The 27,074-nt window shown below is 35.3% G+C and overlaps 1 protein-coding gene across 2 annotated transcripts in view; it reads left to right on the forward strand.

Moving 5' to 3' along the window:
* Positions 1-27,074, forward strand: part of LOC125658013 (WD repeat-containing protein 11-like) — a 47,265-nt gene that overhangs the window by 12,260 nt on the left and 7,931 nt on the right. For both annotated transcript variants that reach the window (XM_048889038.2, XM_048889039.2), the window contains exons 12-22: positions 2,404-2,488; positions 9,368-9,483; positions 9,810-9,882; positions 12,445-12,553; positions 16,797-16,897; positions 21,035-21,164; positions 21,324-21,436; positions 23,031-23,166; positions 24,322-24,490; positions 24,725-24,881; positions 25,015-25,080. In XM_048889038.2, coding sequence (XP_048744995.2) covers positions 2,404-2,488; positions 9,368-9,483; positions 9,810-9,882; positions 12,445-12,553; positions 16,797-16,897; positions 21,035-21,164; positions 21,324-21,436; positions 23,031-23,166; positions 24,322-24,490; positions 24,725-24,881; positions 25,015-25,080 — 1,255 coding nt within the window. The remainder of the gene's footprint in view (positions 1-2,403; positions 2,489-9,367; positions 9,484-9,809; positions 9,883-12,444; positions 12,554-16,796; positions 16,898-21,034; positions 21,165-21,323; positions 21,437-23,030; positions 23,167-24,321; positions 24,491-24,724; positions 24,882-25,014; positions 25,081-27,074) is intronic.

A 27,074-nucleotide genomic window follows, 5' to 3' on the forward strand; every position in this document is an offset into this window, starting at 1 on the left:
CACTTTCTGCAAAATGACCATTTCCTTTTTAAGGTGGAATGATGCACCTGGTTATTTTTTCTGTACCAGTTCCTCGTATAGTTATAGAAACATCGGTAATAACCCCAGATCACAAATATTTGTCGTTTATTTTTCACAATTTTTTATTCATGTTTTAAAGAAAATTTAATTTCATCAAAATCCGATTACATACTCCAGAACTCCTCATTTTGTCTTTTGAGATATTCCTGTTTACGATGTTTGAATTAAAATACAACAAAACAATATTTTCAGTCATCATATTTTTATTTATTATTTCAGGAATTTTTTTCTTTTAAACATCAAAATTCATTTTCTTGAAAACTGGTTGTTAAATCCGTACCAACTTCTGTAAATATAAAATACACATGTATATTAACGATATGAAAAGGTGAAATTGAAAAAAGTTTCTACCGGTATACAGGTATATATAAAAAACTTCATTAAAAATGTTGGTTTTGAATCCGGATGGAAGAGTTATCTTTCCTAAAATAGCAAGATCCAAACAACCTGGTACTTGTTGTAAGAAAATTATACATTTGGTATATATTTTCGTCCAAAAGCCATAAAATCTTTCTCAGATAAGTGAGGAAACTACACAATGTTATTGTAAGAATAAACTTTTTTGTACCGAATTTTAGTGCACACCTGGATTAATTTATGTATACATATGAACAAAGCAGTAAAATAAAATACATGTGTATAATATTGTCAATATACCAGGGTACAACAGTAGGATAAATATTTTTGAGGAAATAGAAAAATATATGCAGGCAACAAACAGCAAAACAAAATAAAACAAGGACTAGTTTATGGAAACTTTTAGTGACTGCAATATTCTTTACCTGATTTAGATGTTATGCCATTAAACTTGAATAAAAATGGTCAGGACCAATGAAACAGGGTGCATTTACATGTAACACCCTGATCTGTCATGGTATTCTCTCTTTCCTATTAAAACATAAGCAGAACTGATATTCGTATACATGCATGTACAAAAAATATCTTTCAAAATCAAAAACACTATTTCATATGCAAGTACTTTCAATAATAAGGATAAGGTGACTGACATACATGTAGCATTATATGTAATCCTTTCCTTACACGTGATACATGACTGTATGTCTATTTTAAAAATCCAATTAATTCAGTAATGATATTGATGATGAATTGGTGATAACCATTCGCTTATTCTATATATAATAAAGGGTTTGCTTGAAATACACGGCATTATAACATCATGTGAACTTACCTTCCTCTGTTGAACGGTCGCGGTAGCTCAGTGGTAGAGCGCTCGCTTCGTAACATAGAGGTCGTGTGTTCGAGCCCTGCTGATGCCATAGCCTCGTCAAATAAAAGATGTTAACTTTTGGTAATTCTATCTATTACTCCTTCATTTAGAAGCGAGAGTTACGGGTCTTTAGGATATGACCTTAAAAGCGGAGGTCCCATACGCGTGTCACGACAGACATTGGCATGATTAAGAAACTTAGCACTAGACCTATGGTACTTCACGTTTTCCCTGCACTTCTAACGGTATCGCTTTGTTTATGAACAAGTTATTTTAGTGCGCGTACATGTATCTCCAGTCCGTCAGATATATCTCCTTTGATAAAGCGTTGAAAAGAACTTCAACCGAATTTACTTTCAGGAAAAGAAGAGTTCTGTTTGCGGGTTCCTAAGCTATTTGTTACACGAGTAAATTAGCTTTTCACCGAAAGCGATTCGTTCACGGTCAGTCCGCTGGGCTATATTTACATGTATCATTGATGAAATGCTGGGCTATATACTAGTATACACTGTATATGTATCATTGATGAAGTGCTGGACTATATATACACTGTACATGTATCATTGATGAAGTGCTGGGCTATATATACACTGTACATGTATCATTGATGAAGTGCTGGGCTATATTTTCAATGTACATGTATCATTGATGAAGTGCTGGGCTATATATACACTGTACATGTATCATTGATGAAGTGCTGGGCTATATTTTCAATGTACATGTATCATTGATGAAGTGCTAGGCTATATATACACTGTACATGTATCATTGATGAAGTGCTGGTCTATATACACATTTATCGCCAGATATAAGTTTACGGTCAGTTCGCTCTATATACATGTACCCATGTATCGATGATGAAATCCGCTGATCTATATACAAATGTACCCCTAAACATTGGTTCCTTTACAATATGTGTTTCAAACTTTTATCATTCAATCAGATCCAAATACTACAGTAATATTTTATTCGAAATATGATGGTTACATATACAAAGTATTGCACAAGTCTTGGAGTATACTTGTTTACATTGCAGTGTTGTTATTTGTATTCACGTATGATTGAAACGTTCGATGTTTTCTTTACATTACCAGGCATGGAAAATGGTGGTATATCACTACTCAACATACAAACAGGCCAGATTGAGAGAGAAATCAGTGTACATTCTGATTCAGTCAAGTAAGTATCGGTACCGGAAACTGAATATGCATCATATTATACTGACATGGAATGAGAGTACCAAACCCCCGTATGCGTAACCCGGACGCAGTTTACCCCAAGATTGAGCGGAGGTATAAATGTCTAGGTGTTGCGTGATTGGCTAATATCAAGAGTGAAATTATTTGGAATTGAAAGAAATATTATAGAGGTTCAAATTAATTGTCAGGATGAAAAATTATCGCACAAAATCGAGAAATGACTGAGGAAATTACCATGGTAGGGGTGTGCTTAAAATGAAGTGTGTAATTTACTGCAGATTGCTATGTGTTGTAAAAAAGTACAAATATGGCCTATAAAAGGCACGGGACCCTATGTATTTTTTGTCATTTTTTATCAACACTTGGAATGAACTTTGAAATGTTTGCGGTCATTTGTTTAAAATCGATATAGTTAATTAGTGAGAGGGCCAAAGGTTAACATTGAGGTCTATGGGAAATGAATTGGTACTCTTTTCCCTATAGAGGCCTCATCAGGTAACTTTTCAATCCGGAAATAATGCTTATTTCACTTTATTTGAAACCAGAATCACGTTTTTAATACATTTTTATGAAAATTGGATCACACGAGAGCCAATGGGATTGAGATCACAAAATTTCAGTTTTTTGAGGTTCTATAACGATAAATTAGTATGGGGTTCTGAAAATATCCCAGTAAAGGGAGAGGGTAATACCAGAGAAATACCAGGTGCCGCGCATAAAATACAGAGATGCCCCACCAGGTGTTAATATCTTACATATCAACCATTTTTGTCATTAAAGGCTGTGTATCGGCCTGGAGATCCTGCTTTGTCTCGGAGGCAGATTTCTACGGAAGGGGGTGGGGTACAAGTTTTATCATATAATCTAATCTGCAGGAAACCAGGTAATAGCCATTTTATTTATTGGGTACCTATATAGTGTAAGTTTCATAATATAGTTAAAGTATGCAGAATTCTCAATATAAGAGTATATTTCAGCAGTTTTTGTGGAATTTTCAGGAAATTTGGGGTCATTCTCAAATTCCGGGTAGAATCCACCCGGATGAAGATATGAACAAACTTTTATCTTAAAATGATTGTATATTCCATAACAAACAATCACATGCGATTTACAGATATAATATTTATTACAGTCGTCAGCTAGATGGCGAACTTGGGACAGGTGTCAGAAACATTCATTCCCTGTAACGGCACTGTCAGCAGACGGTACACTTGTTAAGGGGGTTCACAGTACCCTTCACATTGAAGTTACAGAACTAAATTTTCATCCATATACACTTCAGTATGTAAAGTCTTTGAAAATAACAAATTTGCCTGATTTTAAGGTCGTTAACATTATGAGTATAGGAATGAGAGTACCAAACCCCCGTATGCGTAACCCGGACGCAGTTTACCCAAGATTGAGCGGAGGTATAAATGTCTAGGTGTTGCGTGATTGGCTAATATCAAGAGTGAAATTATTTGGAATTGAAAGAAATATTATAGAGGTTCAAATTAATTGTCAGGATGAAAAATTATCGCACAAAATCGAGAAATGACTGAGGAAATTACCATGGTAGGGGTGTGCTTAAAATGAAGTGTGTAATTTACTGCAGATTGCTATGTGTTGTAAAAAAGTACAAATATGGCCTATAAAAGGCACGGGACCCTATGTATTTTTTGTCATTTTTTATCAACACTTGGAATGAACTTTGAAATGTTTGCGGTCATTTGTTTAAAATCGATATAGTTAATTAGTGAGAGGGCCAAAGGTTAACATTGAGGTCTATGGGAAATGAATTGGTACTCTTTTCCCTATAGAGGCCTCATCAGGTAACTTTTCAATCCGGAAATAATGCTTATTTCACTTTATTTGAAACCAGAATCACGTTTTTAATACATTTTTATGAAAATTGGATCACACGAGAGCCAATGGGATTGAGATCACAAAATTTCAGTTTTTTGAGGTTCTATAACGATAAATTAGTATGGGGTTCTGAAAATATCCCAGTAAAGGGAGAGGGTAATACCAGAGAAGTACCAGGTGCCGCGCATAAAATACAGAGATGCCCCACCAGGTGTTAATATCTTACATATCAACCATTTTTGTCATTAAAGGCTGTGTATCGGCCTGGAGATCCTGCTTTGTCTCGGAGGCAGATTTCTACGGAAGGGGGTGGGGTACAAGTTTTATCATATAATCTAATCTGCAGGAAACCAGGTAATAGCCATTTTATTTATTGGGTACCTATATAGTGTAAGTTTCATAATATAGTTAAAGTATGCAGAATTCTCAATATAAGAGTATATTTCAGCAGTTTTTGTGGAATTTTCAGGAAATTTGGGGTCATTCTCAAATTCCGGGTAGAATCCACCCGGATGAAGATATGAACAAACTTTTATCTTAAAATGATTGTATATTCCATAACAAACAATCACATGCGATTTACAGATATAATATTTATTACAGTCGTCAGCTAGATGGCGAACTTGGGACAGGTGTCAGAAACATTCATTCCCTGTAACGGCACTGTCAGCAGACGGTACACTTGTTAAGGGGGTTCACAGTACCCTTCACATTGAAGTTACAGAACTAAATTTTCATCCATATACACTTCAGTATGTAAAGTCTTTGAAAATAACAAATTTGCCTGATTTTAAGGTCGTTAACATTATGAGTATAGGAATGAGAGTACCAAACCCCCGTATGCGTAACCCGGACGCAGTTTACCCAAGATTGAGCGGAGGTATAAATGTCTAGGTGTTGCGTGATTGGCTAATATCAGGAGTGAAATTATTTGGAATTGAAAGAAATATTATAGAGGTTCAAATTAATTGTCAGGATGAAAAATTATCGCACAAAATCGAGAAATGACTGAGGAAATTACCATGGTAGGGGTGTGCTTAAAATGAAGTGTGTAATTTACTGCAGATTGCTATGTGTTGTAAAAAAGTACAAATATGGCCTATAAAAGGCACGGGACCCTATGTATTTTTTGTCATTTTTTATCAACACTTGGAATGAACTTTGAAATGTTTGCGGTCATTTGTTTAAAATCGATATAGTTAATTAGTGAGAGGGCCAAAGGTTAACATTGAGGTCTATGGGAAATGAATTGGTACTCTTTTCCCACATGTGTGATGTAAGTCTCGGTACCGGAAACTGAATATGCATCATATTATACTGACATGTGTGATGTAAGTTTCGGTACCGGAAACTGATCATGCATCATATTATACTGACATGTGTGATGTAAGTTTCGGTACCAGAAACTGAATATGCATCATATTATACTGACATGTGTGATGTAAGTTTCGGTACCGGAAACTGATCATGCATCATATTATACTGACATGTGTGATGTAAGTTTCGGTACCGGAAACTGAATATGCATCATATTATACTGACATGTGTGATGTAAGTTTCGGTACCGGAAACTAAATATATATTCTATTATATTGATACGTGTAATGTAAGTCTAGGTACCGGAAACTGAATATGCATCATATTATACTGACACGTGTAATGCAAGTCTCGGTACCGGAAACTAAATATATATTCTATCATATTGATACGTGTAATGTAAGTGTCGGTGCCGGAAACTGGATATAAATTATATTATACTGATACGTGTAATGTAAGTCTCGATAACGGAAACTGAATATGTATTATATTATACTGTAACGTGGAATGTAAGTCTCGATACCGGAAACTGAATATTTATTATATTATACTGATACGTGTAATGTAAGTCTCGGTACCGAAAACTGAATATATATCATATTATACTGATACGTATAATTTAAATCTTGGTACCGGGAACAAAATATGTATTATATTATACTGATACATATATGTGAAATGTAAATCTCGGTACCGGAAACTAAATATATGTCATACTATACTGACACGTGTAATGTAAGCCTCGGTACCGGAAAATGAATATGTATTATATTATACTAATACATGTATGTGTAATGTAAGTCTCGGTACTGGAAACTGAATATGTATCATATTATACTGAGAAGTGTAATGTAAGTCTCGGTACCGGAAACTGAATATGTATCATATTATACTGAGAAATGTAATGTAAGTCTCGGTACCGGAAACTGAATATGCATTATATCATAATAATACGTGTAATGTAAGTGTCGGTACCGGAAACTGAATATGCATCATATTATACTGACACGTGTAATGTAAGTCTCGATACCGGAAATTGAATATGTATCATTTTATAATGATACGTGTAATGTAAGTCTGGGTACCGGAAACTAAATATGTATCATATTATACTGACACGTGTAATGTAAGCCTCGGTACCGGAAACTGAATATGCATCATATTATACTGACACGTGTAATGTACGTCTCAGTACCGGAAACTGAATATATATTATACTGATTCATGTATGTATACCGGAAACTGAATATGTATCTTATTATACTGACACGTGAAATCTAAGTCTCGGTACCGGAAACTGAATAATATAGAGTTATTGAACTTATATTGGTGAATATTGGCACGAGTTGACTGTAAAAACGCACGAGCTTGCGAGTATATATAATTCGTTATTAAATACTAAATAAGAATGTATCTTATATTTCGTGTCAGATAAGAAGACATCCGGTATTTCATAGTATTGAGAAATAAGGATATACGTGTACATGTATCCATTATATCTTAGTAGATTAGAATTCATCCAATATTTCATTCTAGCCATATACAGTAGATATTAACGCATTATTTATTTGATTCTAGCTATATACAGTAGATATTAACGCATTATTTATTTGATTCTAGCTATATACAGTAGATATTAACGCATTATTAATTTCATTCTAGCTATATACAGTAGATATTAACGCATTATTTATTTGATTCTAGGTATATACAGTAGATATTAACGCATTATTAATTTCATTCTAGCTATATACAGTAGATATTAACGCATTATTAATTTCATTCTAGCTATATACAGTAGATATTAACGCATTATTTATTTCATTCTAGCTATATACAGTAGATATTAACGCATTATTTATTTCATTCTAGCTATATACAGTAGATATTAACGCATTATTTATTTCATTCTAGCTATATACAGTAGATATTAACGCATTATTTATTTCATTCTAGCTATATACAGTAGATATTAACGCATTATTAATTTCATTCTAGCTTTTAACAGTAGATAATAACGCATCATTTATTTCATTCTAGCTATAAACACTAGATAATAACGCATTCTTTATTTCATTCTAGCTATATACAGTAGATAATAACGCATCATTTATTTCATTCTAGCTATATACAGTAGATATTAACGCATTATTTATTTCATTCTAGCTATATACAGTAGATATTAACGCATTCTTTATTTCATTCTAGCTATAAACAGTAGATAATAACGCATTCTTTATTTCATTCTAGCTATAAACAGTAGATAATAACGCATTCTTTATTTCATTCTAGCTATATACAGTAGATAATAACGCATCATTTATTTCATTCTAGTTATATACAGTAGATATTAACGCATTGTTTATTTCATTCTAGCTATATACAGTAGATATTAACGCATTCTTTATTTCATTCTAGCTATAAACAGTAGATAATAACGCATTCTTTATTTCATTCTAGCTATAAACAGTAGATAATAACGCATTCTTTATTTCATTCTAGCTATATACAGTAGATAACACATCATTTATTTCATTCTAGCTATATACAGTAGATATTAACGCATTATTTATTTCATTCTAGTTATATACAGTAGATAATAACGCATTATTTATTTCATTCTAGCTATATACAGTAGATATTAACGCATTCTTTATTTCATTCTAGCTATAAACAGTAGATAATAACGCATTATTTATTTCATTCTAGCTATATACAGTAGATATTAACACATTATTTCATTCTAGATTAAGATGGATCCTTTACTTCATAAGGTGGCATACAAGGGCTACGTCGGAAAAATCACTTGTTTGAATGAATTTGTTCTTTGTTTGATGTAGTGTTTTATTCATCGAAGAAACCAATTCGCCCATCAAAGAAATGAAGTAAACATGGGAGATCACTGTATCGGAAAATTCTCATTAAATTCATCTACAATTCATGCAAATTTGTTAAACCGAAAGAAGGGTTTGAATTTGATCGATTCCTTCTACCGTTATATCTGAGAGAGAGAGAGAGAGAGAGAGAGAGAGAGAGAGAGAGAGAGAGAGAGAGAGAGAGAGAGAGAGATGCATCTGTACTCTGCTGTTTAAACAGCGCCTTGACGACAGACCCAACCTATCTCTTTTGCAGTAATTTTGCACTCTACGTTTTCAGCATAATATACCAACGTGTCACATATCAATGTAAAAGAAAACGAGCGCTGGGAGAACTAGTTCGACGGAGCGAGATTTGAACGAACGAGTATTTTGTTTGAAGGATGATTTAATTCATCCCAACAAAAGCTAATTCATCTAAACGAACGTTTAATCGTCCGATGGAGAAACTTATTTGTCCGAATGAGTGATTTCGTCCCAATGAACAAATAATTAATTAGTCTGTAAGAAAACAATATGCCCAAACGAAGAATTTAAAATTTGTCCAAGCAATAAAATATATTTTTCGGTACTAATTTCCAATATATTACGCTAAAATTATTCTTGGGAAATACTATTTCTATAAAAGGAATTTAATCTTTAAAAAAGTAAAATGTATGTATTTGTGGTATTAATTTGTTATATAAACATATCTTCAATATCCAGTGAAGTCATGGTGTAGTACTCATTTATATTGTAGAATAAAAGACAAATCTTGCAATGTAGTTCAGTGGGAAAAGTACTGGGTAAGCATTGTTATTGCGATATGATCTCGTTACTAGGGGCATTGAGTGGATAAATCAGAACATTCTCCTGTCGTGGACGTGTTCAAAGAGCGGAAACTCGCCTACATGTACAACAGGCCGAAACGAAGTGTTTCTAACCTGGATCCGGTCAGGTGAGGAATGCTGTTTTATTTTTTTATAGTGACAATGGTTTCAGTCAGTTTAACATGTTACATGATGTTAAAATTCTGCAAAGACGCACAGAGAGCCTTGGGAGGGAGCACCATGGGTTCAGGACCACACTTTATGACAAAGTGAAAACATGTGACTAATGTAGACCATTTGAATTGATTGAATTCATTTAGAGCAAAATTATCAAAATCGAACCACCTTCTCTGAAAAACAAAACAAAACACCAACTTATGATGTCACTCGCTGCATACATAAAACTTATGACATCACTCACTGTATATATAAAATGTTAAATTCTGCATTTCAGGTTTAGTAGAACTTTTCAGGTATCGACAAAAGCTAGAAAGTTTGATTACAAATATCAAAGTCTCTCCTCTGAGGTAAGTAATACACAGTTATTAAAGTCACTTAATTAAGACCACTGGGAACATCCCTGTTATGCTTAATATATGGATATAATTGTACAAATGTTGAAAACTTAGGTACATCACTAACATACTTTAGAAAAAAATCAAATAAAAGTTTTTTTTGTATTTCGGTGGAAAATGGATGGTATTTCAAAAATTGTTTTTAAAAGATATTTTATAACCGAGCACAACAGCAACAATGATGACTTTGGGGGGAATTGTGTTTTTCAATATACATATCACTTTGCAAAAGAAAACAAATATTGAAGCGTATATTTACATGTACTTTATGGATCCGTTTTCTCATAATGTAACGAATTGTTTCGGAAGACCCCTGAATGTAAATAACGTAATTCCCCCCCCCCCCCCCCCCCCCGATATCGCAACGTTCCTGCCAAAGTTTTGCAAAACTTATAGTTATATAATTTGTATCATTTGTTGAACTAATTTCACAAAACTTCTTTTAAAAATAAAAAAAATGTTTGCAATGTGCATGTCAGTATTTCAGTTCTCTATTTACATAAAAGTTTTGAACTTTCCATTTACGGAGAAAATAAAGTATACTCAAAAGTATGGTATTGTTTACAGCCAGCACTACACTTTTACTGTTGGTTACGGTCAGTACTACATTGTTGCTGTTGGTTACGGTCAGCACTACATTGTTACTGTTGGTTATGGTCAGCACTACATTGTTACCGTTGGTTATGGTCAGCACTACATTGTTACTGTTGGTTATGGTCAGTACTACTCTGTTATTGTTGGTTATGGCCAGTACTTTTCTGTTACTGTTGGTTATGGCCAGCACTACATTGTTACTGTCGGTTACGGTCAGTACTACATTGCTGCTGTTGGTTACTGTCAGCACTACTCTATTACTGTTGGTTACGGTCAGTACTACATTGTTACTGTTGGTTATGGTCAGTACTAGACTGTTACTGTTGGTTACGGTCAGAACTATATTTTTACTGTTGGTTACGGTCAGCACTACACTGTTACTGTTGGTTACGGTCAATACTACACTGTTACTGTTGGTTATGACCAGCACGACATTGTTTCTGTTGGTAATGGTCAGTACTACATTGTTACTGTTCGTTACGGTCAGTACTACATTGTTACTGTTCGTTACGGTCAGTACTACATTGTTACTGTTGGTTATGGTCAATACTACACTGTTACTGTTGGTTATGACCAGCACGACATTGTATCTGTTGGTTACGGTCAGTACTACATTGTTACTGTTGGTTACGGTCAGTTCTATATTGTTACTGTTGGTTACGGTCAGTACTATATTATTACTGTTGGTTACGGTCAGCATTACTCTGTTACTGTTTCCCGTGGGGATCCGGTTTAGAATAGGTCCTCAGTACGCCCTTGCTTGTCGTAAGAGGCGGCTAAATGGGGTTGTCCTTCGGATGAGACCGCAAAAACCGAGGCCCCGTGTCACAGCAGGTGTGGTACGATAAAGATCCCTCCCTGCTCAAAGACCGTAAAGGCCGAGGTTTGGCCTAAATTTTGCAGCCCTTCACCGGCAGTGGTGGCGTCTCCATATGAGTGAAATATTCTCGAGAGGGACGTTAAACAATATACAATCAATTGATCACGGTTACTGTTGGTTACGGTCAGCACTACATTGTTTCGGTTGGTTACGTTCAGCACTGAATTGTTGCTATTGGTTACCGTCAACACTACACTGTTACTGTTGGTTACAGTCAGCACTACACTGTTACTGTTGGTTACGGTCAGCACTACACTGTTACTGTTGGTTACGGTCAGCACTACACTGTTACTGTTGGTTACGGTCAGAACTACACTGTTACTGTTGGTTACGGTCAACGCTTCACTGTTACTGTTGGTTACGTTCAGCACTGAATTGTTGCTATTGGTTACCGTCAACACTACATTGTTACTGTTGGTTACAGTGAACACTGTATAGTTACTGTTGGTTACAGCCAGCTCTCTATTGTTGTTGTGTGTTGTTTTGATTTTTCTGAGGTACTAGTACTTAAACCTTTTCTAACTTTCTCCTTATTTTCTGTGGGACATTTGTTAAAGGACTTGAGAGCTGTTGCGGCTTATTATATATAGGAATATCGTTAATGGGGAAAAATATTCTCCCTAATCAAACTAAGAATATCATCTTTGGGTGGATTTCGGAACATGTACTTACATGTACCATCTCAAGACATTTTTTAAGAAATGAGACATATATTTATTGTTTTATTACGTATATTTCGAAACTAATAAAGAATATTTTTGTTATGAATAAAGTACAATTACAACTAATACTTACAGTTACTGATTTGTACAGTTACAACTAATACTTACAGTTACTGATTTGTACAGTTACAAATAATACTTACAGTTACTGATTTGTACAGTTACAACTAATACTTACAGTTACTGATTTGTACAGTTACAACTAATACTTACAGTTACTGATTTGTACAGTTACAAATAATACTTACAGTTACTGATTTGTACAGTTACAACTAATACTTACAGTTACTGATTTGTAGAGGTTTTTTTTTTATTTAGGCAGTATGTTGTGATCGCTTTCAAATCACAGCCTTTGGAAGTATGGTGCATACAAACCAAATCCTTGTTGAGAGAACTGCCAGCCAGCTTCCCACACCCGAGAGCTCTGGTATTTATTTCTGACACTTTGTTTATTGCAAAATCTGAAGCTCTAAAGGACAAGGGACGTTATTGGCTATATACCGCCGAGATTTTTTTTCATTTTTTCAACTTTCATACTATGCTTAATTATTCTTTTTATTTACACAACTAGGATGTACTTCTAATCCCACTTACATGAAAATGACGTAATATTTTATTATGACGTCATGAATATACGCTAAAGATGAGAATCTGTTGATTTGAAATAGATTATGAATAAACTTTAGCAAAAACAAATACTTTTGCATGCAACAACCAGATTTATATTCTGCATGTTTAATTATCCATTAATATTCTTCTTTCATTATCAGTATGGTGTCGGTTGTTGGCTGCAAACAATATGAATTTTAAAAAAGAATGAATGCGAAATCGGCTGTTTTCGATACGCAAAGTCAATATTTTGCATGTTATAGAACTGGGGAAAAAATACTTTTGCATGCAACAACCAGATTTATATTTTGCATGTTTAATTATCCATTGATATTCTTCTTTCATTATCAATATGGTGTCGGTTGTTGGCTGCAAACAATATGAATTTTAAAAAAGAATGAATGCAGAAATCGGCTGTTTTTGATACGCAAAGTCAATATTTTGCATGTTATAGAACTGAAAAATAATAATACTTTTGCATGCAACAACCAGATTTATATTTTGCATGTTTAATTATCCATTAATATTCTTCTTTCATTATCAATATGGTGTCGGTTGGATGCAAACAATATGAATTTTAAAAAAGAATGAATGCGGAAATCGGCCGTTTTCGTTACGCAATGTCAATATTTTGCATGTTATAGAACTGAAGCAAACTGTTCCACCATTTAACTCCATAAACTTTTACTTACTTTGCGATTTAATAAGTACATGTATGCCCAGTAAAACAATTAATGCGTTACCTAGTTTGCCATAAAAATCTGCACCTAATAAATGCAGATGATGTCTGTCTTTCGAGTCACGGAGGCGGATCAAAAATCCACCGCATGATGAATGGAAATTATTCTACTTTCGTTTTTAAAGGTCACGGGAATATGTCTTTTCAAAATAAGATTATTTAAGAATAAATTGCATCAGGCAGAAAGGTTTTTTTTTTCATTTGCTAATTAATTACCAACTTATCCTTCGACACTTCGGGGGGGGGGGGTCGAAGGATAAGTTGGTACTTAATTAGCAAATGAAAAAAAACCTTTCTGCCTGATCTTCGAATTCTTAAATCGTCGGGAGGTGGGGGGTATCCTTCGCTACATGGGTTCAATTCATAATTTTAAGCCTATTTTTTTTCTCATTCAATACTACTGTCAAGAATATGAAGGGTGGGGGGGGGGTGTTTCGCTCAATACACCCTTATTCGCATATGAAAATAAGTGCCTGGGAAAAGCAGTTACATATACCACATTGTCTATACATGTACTCAAACAACTTCCGAGAGTCCGTTCTAGATTTAGACTGAATGTCGGTGCATACAATGGCATGCCCACTGACTGATGTAATTTTCATTTATCAAAGATGAACACTATATGGAGAGAGAGAGAGAGAGAGAGAGAGAGAGAGAGAGAGAGAGAGAGAGAGAGAGTTGGAACTACTTTGTTGACCATTTAGGGGAATGTAAAGATATAAACACGGACGCATTTTTGTGAGGCTTTTGAATACATTGGACGCATTTTTGTGAGGTTTTTAAATACATTTGCTATATGAAATATACCATCTGAAGTTACATGCATATTACTTGACGTGTTTTGCTGTACCCAAGAAAATGATCCCATTCATGCAACATAAATTTGTATCGTTTAGTATATGTACATTTACCACACTTTATTCAATATATTTTGTAAATACCCACAGCATATTTTATTCGTATGTACTGTAACATGTATATTGCATACACATGTAAGCAGACCTGTTATATAGTCCTTGGTGTATATGGCATAACAAATGATTTTATCCGACTCATTCAACGTTTTTAATCAGTGTTTATATTTATGACCAAAAAAACTCCCAGGAAAAATGAAATTCAAAAGCCATTTTATTTTCCATATTTTATTTGAATAGGGGGACATCCAACAGCACCTTCGAAAATATGATTGCGTTCTAATGAACAATTTTTGACAAATGCACGCATTATTTTCCTCACTCTAATTAACACAAGATTCTTCCGCAAAATGTATATGACCACGATAAAGTTACATGTAAATGAATAATGTATTTTCCATAGCATGCCAGTTTTCAATTGTCTTTGATCTCAATGAGTATTTTTATATAAAAAGTTAAAATTGTAACTTTTAGAAAAATATTCTAGAAGAATCAGGGGACTGTAAATCCTATAAGGTCGATGACGTCGTTCTGAAAAAGCGACCGTCGGAATATAGCGTCAGAGTTAACAATGCAATATTGTAACGTTATTTTCTCAATATCAGCAACAAGTAAATGGTACATGTTTTATATGAATGAAACGAGAAAATTATCACCTTTCTATCTGCAAAATATGATCGGTTTTTGAAGCGCGGCCAATTTTGGCCAATAATGTCCCTTGTCCTTTGTTGTAAAGTTTGTTTTTCGTCTCTTCAAGAATTTTCGTTCATATTGAGACGTCATCAGTTGTAAGTGAAGTACCAAAAATTTAGACATATGCTTAGCGCTCAGGGTTCTTTATCGGTTGCCAGATGATATGTCGGCCTAATGGATCCGGGTTGCAATACGTCCGTAGGGCCGTATAAATGAGTTCTTTAACGGGCCAACGTCTGCCGCGATACGAGACCTCTGTTTTTAAGGTCATATGTGTATATGAGAAAGACCCGTGACTCTCACTCCTTAATGCCGAGTTCATTTGGCGAAGGAACAATTGCTACCTATGTTTACTTCTTGGCTTCATCGCGGCCATGGCACGAGCTCGGCTCCACTTTCCAGTTACTAAGCATTCACATATTAAAAAACCCGCACTGCTATGGCCGAATATTTAGGATTTTTTGTAAATCAAGAATCTCTAGACATGAAGAATAAGTTCAAAATTAAAGAAAAATACTACAATATGTAGAAAATAATGAAGATGTGCCACTGAATATATTCTAGACTGAAATGCAACTGAATGTTACAATGTATTAACTTTCAGGGTCATCTCAAATAATTTTAACTCAAACTAAGATTAAATGACTGGTCAACAGGGGATGCTTGCTCCTCCTAGGCACTTGCTCCCTCGTCCTTAGGCGCTTCCTTGCATGGATCCATGTTTGCCTTACTTGTAATTTTGTATTTTTTAAATAGGATTTATGAGATTGATCACTGTTCCTTATTTTCACTTTTTCATATCATAGATACGAATTAATATTTGTTTTGGGCAGATTAAGGATTTTTAAATGTATAATTTAGACCACCGCTTGTATTATAGAATATTCCAGGATTAAATTTTGCTATACTTATAATTACTTGCATGGTCATACAACTTTTGGTCAGATCTGGTACTTATAGATATATTTTTGGGAATGGCTTGGGACTGAAGACTGGTATTTTACTGACTTCGACTCAACAATCTACCATTCAATCATGTTTTAAAGACATGTTTATAAACCTGCGTTTTTCTGAATAGATTTTGACATTATTACTGAATAGGTTCTCATTGTGAGAATTGTTATTTGTATATACCTAGGATCCCATAATGTGCTTGGACACAGACTCTTCTGTGTTGGGTTATTTTTGCTGATATGGGCTCCTCTATTTAGACTTATTTCGTACATCTTGAATTATTCTATACAGATTTCTTGCCTTTCATGGTCTTGTGTTCTCTTCGTAGAATTGGTATTAGTCCCCCATCAGCGGATCCGAAAGGGACTTTACTTTAAGTTTTATCTCCATCCAGCCGTTTGTCTGTCAGTTGGTCCAGCGAATCAGTTTTCTGCACTTTTGCCGTCATGCTTGCAGATATTCCTTTGATATTTGGTACATTGCTTTGGCATGACGAGTTGCAGATCAAGTTCGAAATTTGTTCCGGTCCATTGATTTATCTTTTGCTGAGTTGTGACCCTTGTATTTAGAAAATTGTCCTGTGTTGAATTGTTGTAGAGCTTGGATACTAGCATCGTTGCAAGCCACGCCTAATGTCTCCGTTTACATTACGTCAAATGTCATTTTGAGGTAGGGTAGGTTCTGCCGGACTCAGTAACCGTGACTAGCGACGAAGGGATACTAGAAATGGCGTCCCCATTCTATCTTTGTTATCATTGTAGACATGGGCTCCTCTCTGTAGTTGGAAGACCGTGGTGAGACAGTTGAGTCAGAGTGTAATGAACAAGGACATCACAGACATGACACAGGCAGATATAACAAAGTAAAGTAGTTTATTTCAGTATAACAAGCTTAATTGTTCTTGAATATTAAAATTCCATCCCAAAGTCCTGTGACTCAATCAACACAGCCAGCTCCTTTCCTAACCTTTGTCTGACTGTCTCACGTGTATGACCAAGCGCCAAAGTTTACATGCTTTTTAATGTCAACACTGTTCTACGTACTGTAGACTTTCGTAAACATTAACGTTTAGAAAAGTGGTCAATTTGGCCTCTACTTTATTGTGAGATTTTAATTTCCTAGTTGCTAACTTTGTAGTCTGGATATTGATCCCCTGTTACATTTGTATTCATGATAATTATATGGGCATTAGACACTTTTTTCATATAGATACATGTACAACGATAATATAGAAAATGTTTGAAATCTTAGTCTACATGGAAATTATGTGAATGTGATGAAACTTCTTTCATACAAAAAACCAAATATAAACAATGTCTCATTTAACTCATTTTTACTGTACGTCAACAAAGAAGTGTGTCTGCATTATATTTGCGCATAACTTTACTCTAGGTGATTTGAAGAAGCCAAAGGAAGTCTATACATGTATTTGGATTTTTCAACACCAGAATATAGACTAAATTCTGTTACCATGTTTGAAAGGTGAAAATATCGAACAGATATCAATCTCATAACTCCTATCAGTAATACAAAATAGATAGTTGGACAAACTCGGACCCCTGGACACACCAGTGGTGGGATCAGGTGCCTAGGAAGAGTAAGCACCCCCTGTCGACCGGTCATACCCGCCATAAGCCCTATATCCTGATCAGGTAAACTGGAGTTATCCGTAGTCAAAATCAGTGTGCCGAGAACGGTCTAACAATCGGTATGAAACACGTTAGACAGCATTTAACCCAATGATAGGTTGCATTGATGAACTAGATCGTTATAATGACCATAGAATTTGCAAAATGCTGACTTTAATCGAGACTGTAGAAACCCCTGTACCATCAACTTGTTTGTCAGTAACTTGCTTCGATTTAAAAACTGACGATAAGCAGAGCAAGCTCTTGCGTATCGAATCAGTTGAGAGATATGAAAACCATATGCAGTCTGTTGGAATCCCCATAGGCACGAATTGTTCTCCTTTGTTAGCTGACCTGTTTTCATATTCTTATGAAGCAGAATTTATTCAAAAAACCTCTTGCTGTGGCCTTTAATTCGACATTTAGAAATATCGAATATGTATTATCTATTAACAATAATAATTTTCATTCATATATCGATTCAGTATATCCCAGTGAACTCGAAATAAAAGACACTACAGAGTCGTCCACTTCTGCTTCATACTTCGATATTTTATTGAAAGTAGATATTTACGGCAAACTAACAACTCAACTTTATGACTAACGGGATGATTTCAACTTCTCCATCGTCAACTTTCCATATTTATGTAGCAATACTAGGTATTAATTTTTCTGTTGAAGAAGCAACGGTCTATTATGTCAAAAAGTCTAGTCTTTAATTGATCGTGAAGAATGGCCGTGTAAAATGTTGAAAAGTCATTTGTTTTGATTTTATTGATTTGGGAAAAGTTTTTGCGATTTGAAGAAAAAAGTTCGTGTACAATACAGTTATAATAATGAGCCTTACAAACAAAGACAATGTTGTTACAAGCTTTGTCATCTGGAACCAAAACATATTCCTCATGTAACCTATCTAATTCTTTTATCACTTCTGGATTACTAAACACAGAAGGATAGATGGTACATACTTTTGTTTTAATATGTCTAATGAATCAATTTAAGTCACTTGAATTCGAAAACTTCACAACAATCCTTAAAATCAAAGAGACATTACAAGATGGTGGTAATACAATGTACATGTAGATTCCCAAAACAAAAGTTGTCAGTTCCAAAAAAGTTTTAGTAAAGAAATCAAACTTTTCCAAAACAAACAACATAGAGACATACGACTTGTTCTCAAGATAAATTAAAAGTCTAGACTTTTTGAGATCATAGACGTCTGTCAATAAAAAAAAACCGGAACTCGGAAATATTCATACCTTGTGATCAATTATACAAAAATAAGGTTTGTTTAACATCACTCTGATTTTACCTACAAGCACTCTGAAATAAATATTGAAAGATGTTGGAGTCCCCTGGGAGCAGGTCTTTCAACAATCTGTTGAAATTCCCATGGACACAAATTGTGCTCATTTATTAACTGAACTTTTTTTGCAGTCTTATGAGGCTTAATTCATTCAAAAGCTTTTCGTAGTCTTTGGTGATCAGGTCTTCCAACAGTCTGTTGGAACTTCCTTAGGCAATAATTGTGCTCCTTTGTTAGCCGACTTTTTTAAATACTCATATGAAGCAGAATTTATTCAAAATCTTCTAAGTGAGAAGAATAAAGTCTTGCCGTGGCCTTCAATGCGACATATAGATATATCGATGATGTTTTATCTATCAAAAATAATAATTTTCATTCATATGTCGATTCGACATATCCCGGTGAACTCGAAATAAAAGACAGAATAGAGTCGTCCACTTCGGCTTTATACTTAAATATTTCATTTACACTTTATGAATAAACGGGATGATTTCATTATCACCTGCATAATTATGGTGTTTATATCTCTCAACTGATTCGATACACAAGAGGTTGTTCTGCGTATGGTCAATTTTTAAATCGACGCAGGCTAATGACAAACAAGTTGATGGTACAGGGGTTTCTACAATCTCGTCTAAAGTCAGTATTTTGCAAATTCTATGGTCTTTATAAGAATCTAGTTTGCCAATACAATCTATCATTCGGTCAAATGTTGTCTGACTTTTTTCATACCTATTATTAGACGGTTTTTGGCACACTGATTTTAACTACGGATAACTCCGTGTACCTGATCAAGATATCACGCTCACGGCGGGTGTGACCGGTCGACAGGGAATGCTTACTCTTCTTATGCACCTGATCCCACCTCTGGTATATCCAGGGGTCCGTGTTTGCCCAACTCTCTATTTTGTATTAATTCTAGGAGTTATGAGATTAATCACTGTTCTTTATCTTCATCTTTCATGAGAAGAAAAACTATTTTGCTTTTTCCTTCAACTCGATATATAAATACATCAACAACGTGTTATCTAAAATGTCGATTTGATAGAGATATGTCTCATTAAAATCGAAATAAAAGACACTGCATAGTCTTTCACATCTTCTTGATACATGAATATTTTACTGAACATGGACGTTAATGGCAACCTAACAACCCAACTTTTATGACAAACTTCTCATCGTCAGGTAGCAATATTTCATTGTCACCTGTGTATGGAGTTTATGACTCTGAACTGAATCGATACGCGAGGGCATGTTCTGCGTATGATTAGATTGTTGGACTTCTGATTGATAATTTGATGTGACAGGTTTTTCAACAGTCTTTTTCAAATTCAGAATTTTGCAAATTCGTTCGTCATTTATCGATGCAACCTTTCAATAGGTCGAATGCTGTCTGACGTGTAAAACTTATACGGTACCAATTTTGATGCACTAGATGCGCATTTCGACAAATTATGTCTCTTCAGTGATGCTCAACCGAAATGTTTGAAATCCGAAATAACAATGACGTTTTAGAGCTATTATAGGCAAAAACAGTGTGCCAAAAAAGTGGAGTCAAATTCGTTCAAGGATAAGAGCTATGCGTGAGGGAGATAATCCTTAATTTTGAAATGAATTTCTAAATTTTATAACAGCAATCATACCAATTGCTTATTTCAGAGTGATAGTGAATACTCCGTGTAATTATCTAGATATAGGGCCCACGGCGGGTGTGACCGGTCAATAGGGGGTGCTTACTAGTCTTTGTCATATCATTCCCCTTGTGGTGTTTCCAGGGGTCCGTGTTTGCACTACTCTCGATTTTGTATTCTTTATAGGATTTATGAGATTAGTAATTGTTTGTCATCTTACCTTTTGTGTTAACCAATGAAGGCATATACTGCACATTAAGTTAGTATGTTATTTTAGGATTTTGTGATATTTACCGTTCTGCATTTGCAGACTGAATTGAAAATGCATTGAAAATGTACGAAAGTATGCAATACAATTAAAAATGCAAACGTAGGTATCTTACAGATAAATTACAAGGATGAGGTTGAATCGATATTTTCCCACGTATTTACAGTCTATTACATGATAAGGAGTACAAGAAAATTGCAAGAGAGCAGTGTGTTTTGGCGGACAAGGACGGGACCATATGTAGGATTACCTTGGAGGAAAGAGCTGTGTGGGATATTACTATATATCCTCCTGAGGTGATTTTCATTTAGATGGTTGTTAATCCACTTTAGGACAAGGAAACGCAATTATTAAAAAAAATCATCGTATAAAAATACTGTGATCAGGAATGGGTAATGCTGAAATTTTCCTTTAATTGAAGATCGTTGTTGATTTATTCACTTTGTTGTTTATAGGTAAATGGCATGTCGGCAGTTACCCATATAGCTATGAAAGATGACATGTTGATTTTAGGAGACGCAACGGGTGTGCTATGTCTGTGGAATCTCACCGAAAAAAAACTAAAAAGGTAAGATGGTGTTTATTAGTATGACCAAGAGAAATAATACATCAAAGAATTCGGGGGACTGTTGTGGATATGGATGTTTATCTCATAGTCTGGTCAGTGGTTTATGAAAGATGTTTAAACATCCCACCCTATTTTTTTTCTCTTAATTACATGTATCTGTGCATTGAAAAAAATGTGACAATTCCTCTTAAGAAGCTTGAGCTGCCGTAGAAGGTTTTGTGGTAAGTTTGGTTGAAATTGGCCCAGTGATTCTGTAGAAGAAACTCTCAGTAAACGGATTTATGCTACCTTTCCGTTTTTTGTTAGCTACCTGAGCTTAAAGCACAAGCGAGCTCTTCTGATCGAAATTTATCAGTCGTCTGTTTTTCGTGACTGACAAACCGTATATAAATCGAAAGTGGATACATCTTTTCAGCCTTATCACTCTTGCTGACATATTTCCATGATTCCTCCAAAAGGAAGGTCTACCGGTGTTGGGAAGGGTAAAGGCATGACACGGGGAAACGCTACAAGATCCCCATCTCCTTCCTCTATTATTGACAATGTTTGGGAAGAGCAGACCGCTCAAGATTCACAGGTAGAAAGCCCTGTATGAATCTGGAGATATACCCTAAGCCTATCTCTATTAACAGATATTACTGTCTGAATAACGGACAATTACCGGATTAAACGAGCGAGGGACGCATGGGAAACAGATGATAACGTTTTGTCAACGTTAGACAAGCATAACAACGCATAGTTACCGTACACTAAGCGGACTCCTTAATCCGGTAGTGTCCGTTTCAAGCTTCGAACATACTCGAAACTTTCTTCCGAATAGACCGGACTTCGCCGAACAAGGAACGCGTTGACCGAAAGAGAAACGGACAAGAAACTCAAAGGAACGGAGACGAACGGATTGACAATTCTGTTATCCGTTGGATGTCTGTTAGCGTTATCTGGTGAGGTGTGACTGCTGCTCAACGCAGTGCCTTTCGGCCATGTCAAACTTAGGTAGTGGACGCTCGGTATTTATAAGTGTCACACGTTCTCAAAAACCGAGGTCTCGTGCCAGTGCAGGTGTAGGCACAGTGAAGAATCCTACTTCGCTTAGCGCCATGTGTATGTATAAATTCATGGCAGGTACAACTGTTGTGTCAGTGTGAGTGAAATGATTTTGGAAGTCCCGATAAACGACAAAGATAGAGCGCACACTTAAACTCGAATCAAGATCAACTATCAGAAAAAACAAATCTGGGGAAATTTTTCTGAAATAAAATGAAATCTTGAGAAAAATTATATATATTTCTAAGTTGGTGCACCTTTTCCAGGGCGATAGAAAAGGGGAGTGAAGTGTTTAAAAAAGTCCTTATTCCATTCATTACCATAGTCAGTGTTTCGTTGAAGCTGATAGCCCAGATAACCCTCAATGACCTCGTGCAGTGTTCTCTGTTATGTTTCCTTTGTTAGTTCCTTCCATTGCTCCTTTACACTTCCCTACAGGGATGACAATTTCCGTCAAGAAATATTAAGTTTGGTGCATTTCCTGGGCAATAAAGAGCTGTAATGGTTACATGTATCTATATCGCTTGCACACCATATACTATCTTTGTAGCGTCCCTCGGTCGGGTGACAAACCATACCCGGGACTGAAGGCAATCCTGTTCAATCCCAGCACCAGAGACCACTTTTTCGCTGTCCTGTACGATCAGGGGGTGGATATATGGCTGTTCTCTCAACATCACGACAAGGTTAAGAAATACTTGTATATTGTATTTTTCTGCTTGATGAAAATGTAGATAGATATGCATCAGAATGGTTTTATCAGATGTTTACCAATCAAGAATAATTAATAATCAACATTCAATTTGGCTCTCCGATAATATTATCTGTCTCATCACTTACAACACAGTTTTAAGATAATGGCTACCAATGAAATATAATTTAAATAGTCGATCGAAGAAGAAATTATGGAATCCGGATAGGGCCACGTAGTTCACTATCGCACCATCGCGCCATCGAGGTTTGGGTCGATGACGCGATAATGCGATGACGATGGTACGATGGCGCGATAACGATGATGCGATAGCGATGGAGCGATACTGCGATGGTACGATGGCGATGATGCGATGGCGATGACGCGATGCTTTTCAGCGGCATCGCGTTATCGCATCATCGCCATCGTACCATCGCGTCATCGCATTATCGCTCCATTGCACTATCGCACCATTGTTATCGCATTATCGCGCCATCGTACTCGCGTTATCGCACCATCGTCATCGCATTATCGTGCCATCGCACCATCGACCCAAACCTCGATGATGCGATGATGCGATAGTGAACTATGTGGCCCTATCCGGATTCCATAAGAAATGGTATGGTATGTTTCATACCGATTGTTAGGCTGGCACACTGATTTTGACTACGGATAACTCCGTTTACCTGATCAAGATATAGGGGTCACGGCGGGTGTGACCGATCGATAGGGGATGCTTACTCCTCCTAGGCACTGATCCCACTTCTGGTATATCTAGGGGTCCATGTTTGCCCAACTCTATTTTGTATTGCTTATAGGAGTTATGAAATTGATCACTGTTCGTTATCTTCTCCTTTCATGGACCTGGCTATCTTGGGTATTGAGTGTTTAAAACGCATTGTACATGCATGTTACTGCACACACACATACATGCTTCTGGACCAAACTTTCTAAATATTATGGTTTCTATTTCCTGAAGAAAAAAACACACCCCGGTTTCTTTCATTGATGTTGAATACAGATGACTCTTGGGAAATAAATAATTCATAACCGATACAAAAGATCCACCATAAGAGACTTGCTAAATAGATATAATTTTTTTTTTCAGAAATAAGACATTAAATTAAATCATTCCTTACATTATTCTCAGTTGAAACTTCTTGGATCTGTGAAGCACAGTAAGAATATGCCAAAGGTCAAATTATTAGAGTGGGCGGATCTTAATCATGTCTCCATGGTGATGGATGACGGATCTATCCACGTGGTAGAATTTGCGTCATCAAAAGTTACAAGCTCATGGAATCAACGAAATACGATCGGTAAAACTTGCAATTTACAAGTCTGTTTATCAGAGTTCATGCAGATACGTTTTAGATTAGTTCAGTGTGATTGCTATTATTCGTATTGTAGAAATCAGAAAACATATCATCATTGAACATCTGAAAACAACATATGATATAAATTAGTAAAATATTTTGGTTATGAATATTCCTGCTATAAAAACAGCTGCATAATTATAAAATATCTTGTCTTCTGATTGTTTTTGCACGTAGACACTGTGTTTTGTCCCCATACTCTCCCTGTACAAGGCTCGCTGATTCTGAAGCACCTTCTACAAAATGCTACAAGGTCATCGATGGAATATCGCCTTACCGCTGATAAAGCGTATTTAAAAAGATATATTGACACGCAGCTGGAACTCATCAACAGGTATGAACTTGACTTTCTTATTGATATTTTCTGTTGATCAATTTACTGTATGAAATTATTTATGCAATTAATGGCAATTATGATTATCGTCTGTAGTGCTCTCGATTAGTGTAATCTTTTCATTTATTTGAAGAGAAACATTAAACCTTTTAACGAATGAAAAGTATGGCACAGCAGAGCGATGTCTAACAACAGCACGGTGAGTTTATTAAAAATGTTGAAGACGAGTGCAGATTTCATATTGAATTTTACACTAGTCTAAATTCCTCCTGTTGAATATGGAAAAATACTACCATGTTTTTAAATGATACAAATAAAACCTGTCTAATCCGAGATACTGTGGGATTACAGTATAAAGAATAGAAATAGTATACATGTACACTACGAATTATAGACGAAATATTGGGAAGCGGATTACAAAGGCGTTGGGATGGGAAGTTTTAACTGTAGTCGATTCATGGTTTTCCATAAATTGTAAAAAAAAAAAAAAAAAAAAAAAAAATAAATAAAAAAAAAAATTTTGATTTTGATCAAAGTTGGAAATTTTTTAAGTGTGCTAAAAGTGCGCTTTAGCGCACGCAATGAAATTAAGATTTTATGAGTAAAGCTGAAGTAAGGTATAAATATGTAATCTCCCTAGCTTCCGATATTCCCAGCCTATTTAAAGCACGAGATCTTCCTTCTTCAGGAGGCTGCAGAAATGGGTTTATATCCATTTAAAAAAAACCAAATATTGTTTTTGTCATGAGTTTTCTCCCATTCTTTCAATGAAGTAAAATAGAAAAAAAAACCTATATATATTGAATATTAAAGTGTAGACTGTGTTTTTGTGAATATACCTTTATTGTACAAATACATCAGTAAAAAAAATCAATGTCTATGATATGAAAGAAAACAATATAAAGGTTTTATATCTCAAAGTTTGTTTTGAAATATAACTCTTAGTAGAAATTAGATTAATTAAGGTGCAGTTCCAGTATCCTGCATGGTCACGTATCTGGTAGTCTTGTCATCCATGGGAAAACCACTCATGTCCATTATTCATTGCCTAAAATTGATACAAAAAGGGAAAGAAAATTGTTAACTATTATTCTAATGACAACATTGATCAATTGAAATATCAGTGTTGGGGGAGGATGGATGGGGATACCTTACTTCAACTTTACTCATAAAATCTTTAATTTCATTGCGTGCGCTAAAGTGCACTAATAAAATTTCTAATTTTATTTCGTAAAGCTGAAGTAAGGTATAAATATACTGGACAAAAAAGTTAAGGATTATGATTTTGAAATGTTTTCCACCAAAATTGTAATATATTGTTTACGTTATAGTCCATCCATACTTTCATTAACATGTAATTGATCGGAAAATGTTACCTGTAGGGTCGTGCAATTCATGCTTAATTGAATGCATGAATGAATACCGACACAGGGTGAAAAACAAAGTGATTTAGGGTATACACAAAGTTAACGAAATTGGTTATTTGAATACGTGTGTGAAGTTGTGGATATTTGTTGATGACCCTGTGACATTTCAAGCCATGCGACGTCACTTAACCGGCTTTGAGGCAGCCCAAGCTGTAGGTATGCTTCAATCTGGCAATATTAAAAAAGAACTGCTGCTGCACACTTTAATGTGTCCCAAAGTGTCATTTCACGATTATGGAATCGATTCCAACATACTGCAATCTGATTAAAACCAGATCCTGAGATCCGCTCACTTAGATCGCTACACTAGGATCTGACGTAACCCCATATAGGGTCACGTCCGCATGACCTTTCGTTAAACCAATCAAATTGACCCTGTCGATTTATACCAACGATAATTTTTCTCCCATGAACCTTTGCGTCATTATTTACGTTAGAGATGGAAACAAAAAATATGGCTGCGCGTTTGACAGACGACTGCACACCTTTCAAAACATGCGATTTAAACAACGTCGGTTTTCTTTCATTCAAACGTTAAAAAATCCCGATGGAGTTTGAAAGAAAACATATCGCAGCTAGATGCGACGTCACAATGCACCGTTTACGTCGACTGGCGTTATATTCCTCGTGTTATTTAAGTAAACCATCTTGAAAACTATTCAATTCGTACCCGTCCCTATTCATACATAAATCTGAATTCACAATTAATTTAATTTGGGTATATTTCATATTGTACGTTTTGTTGTTTGAATGAACGGAATAGATT

Source organism: Ostrea edulis, chromosome 9 (assembly GCF_947568905.1).
Source record: "Ostrea edulis chromosome 9, xbOstEdul1.1, whole genome shotgun sequence".
In the NCBI taxonomy this organism is placed as follows: Eukaryota; Metazoa; Mollusca; class Bivalvia; order Ostreida; family Ostreidae; genus Ostrea; species Ostrea edulis.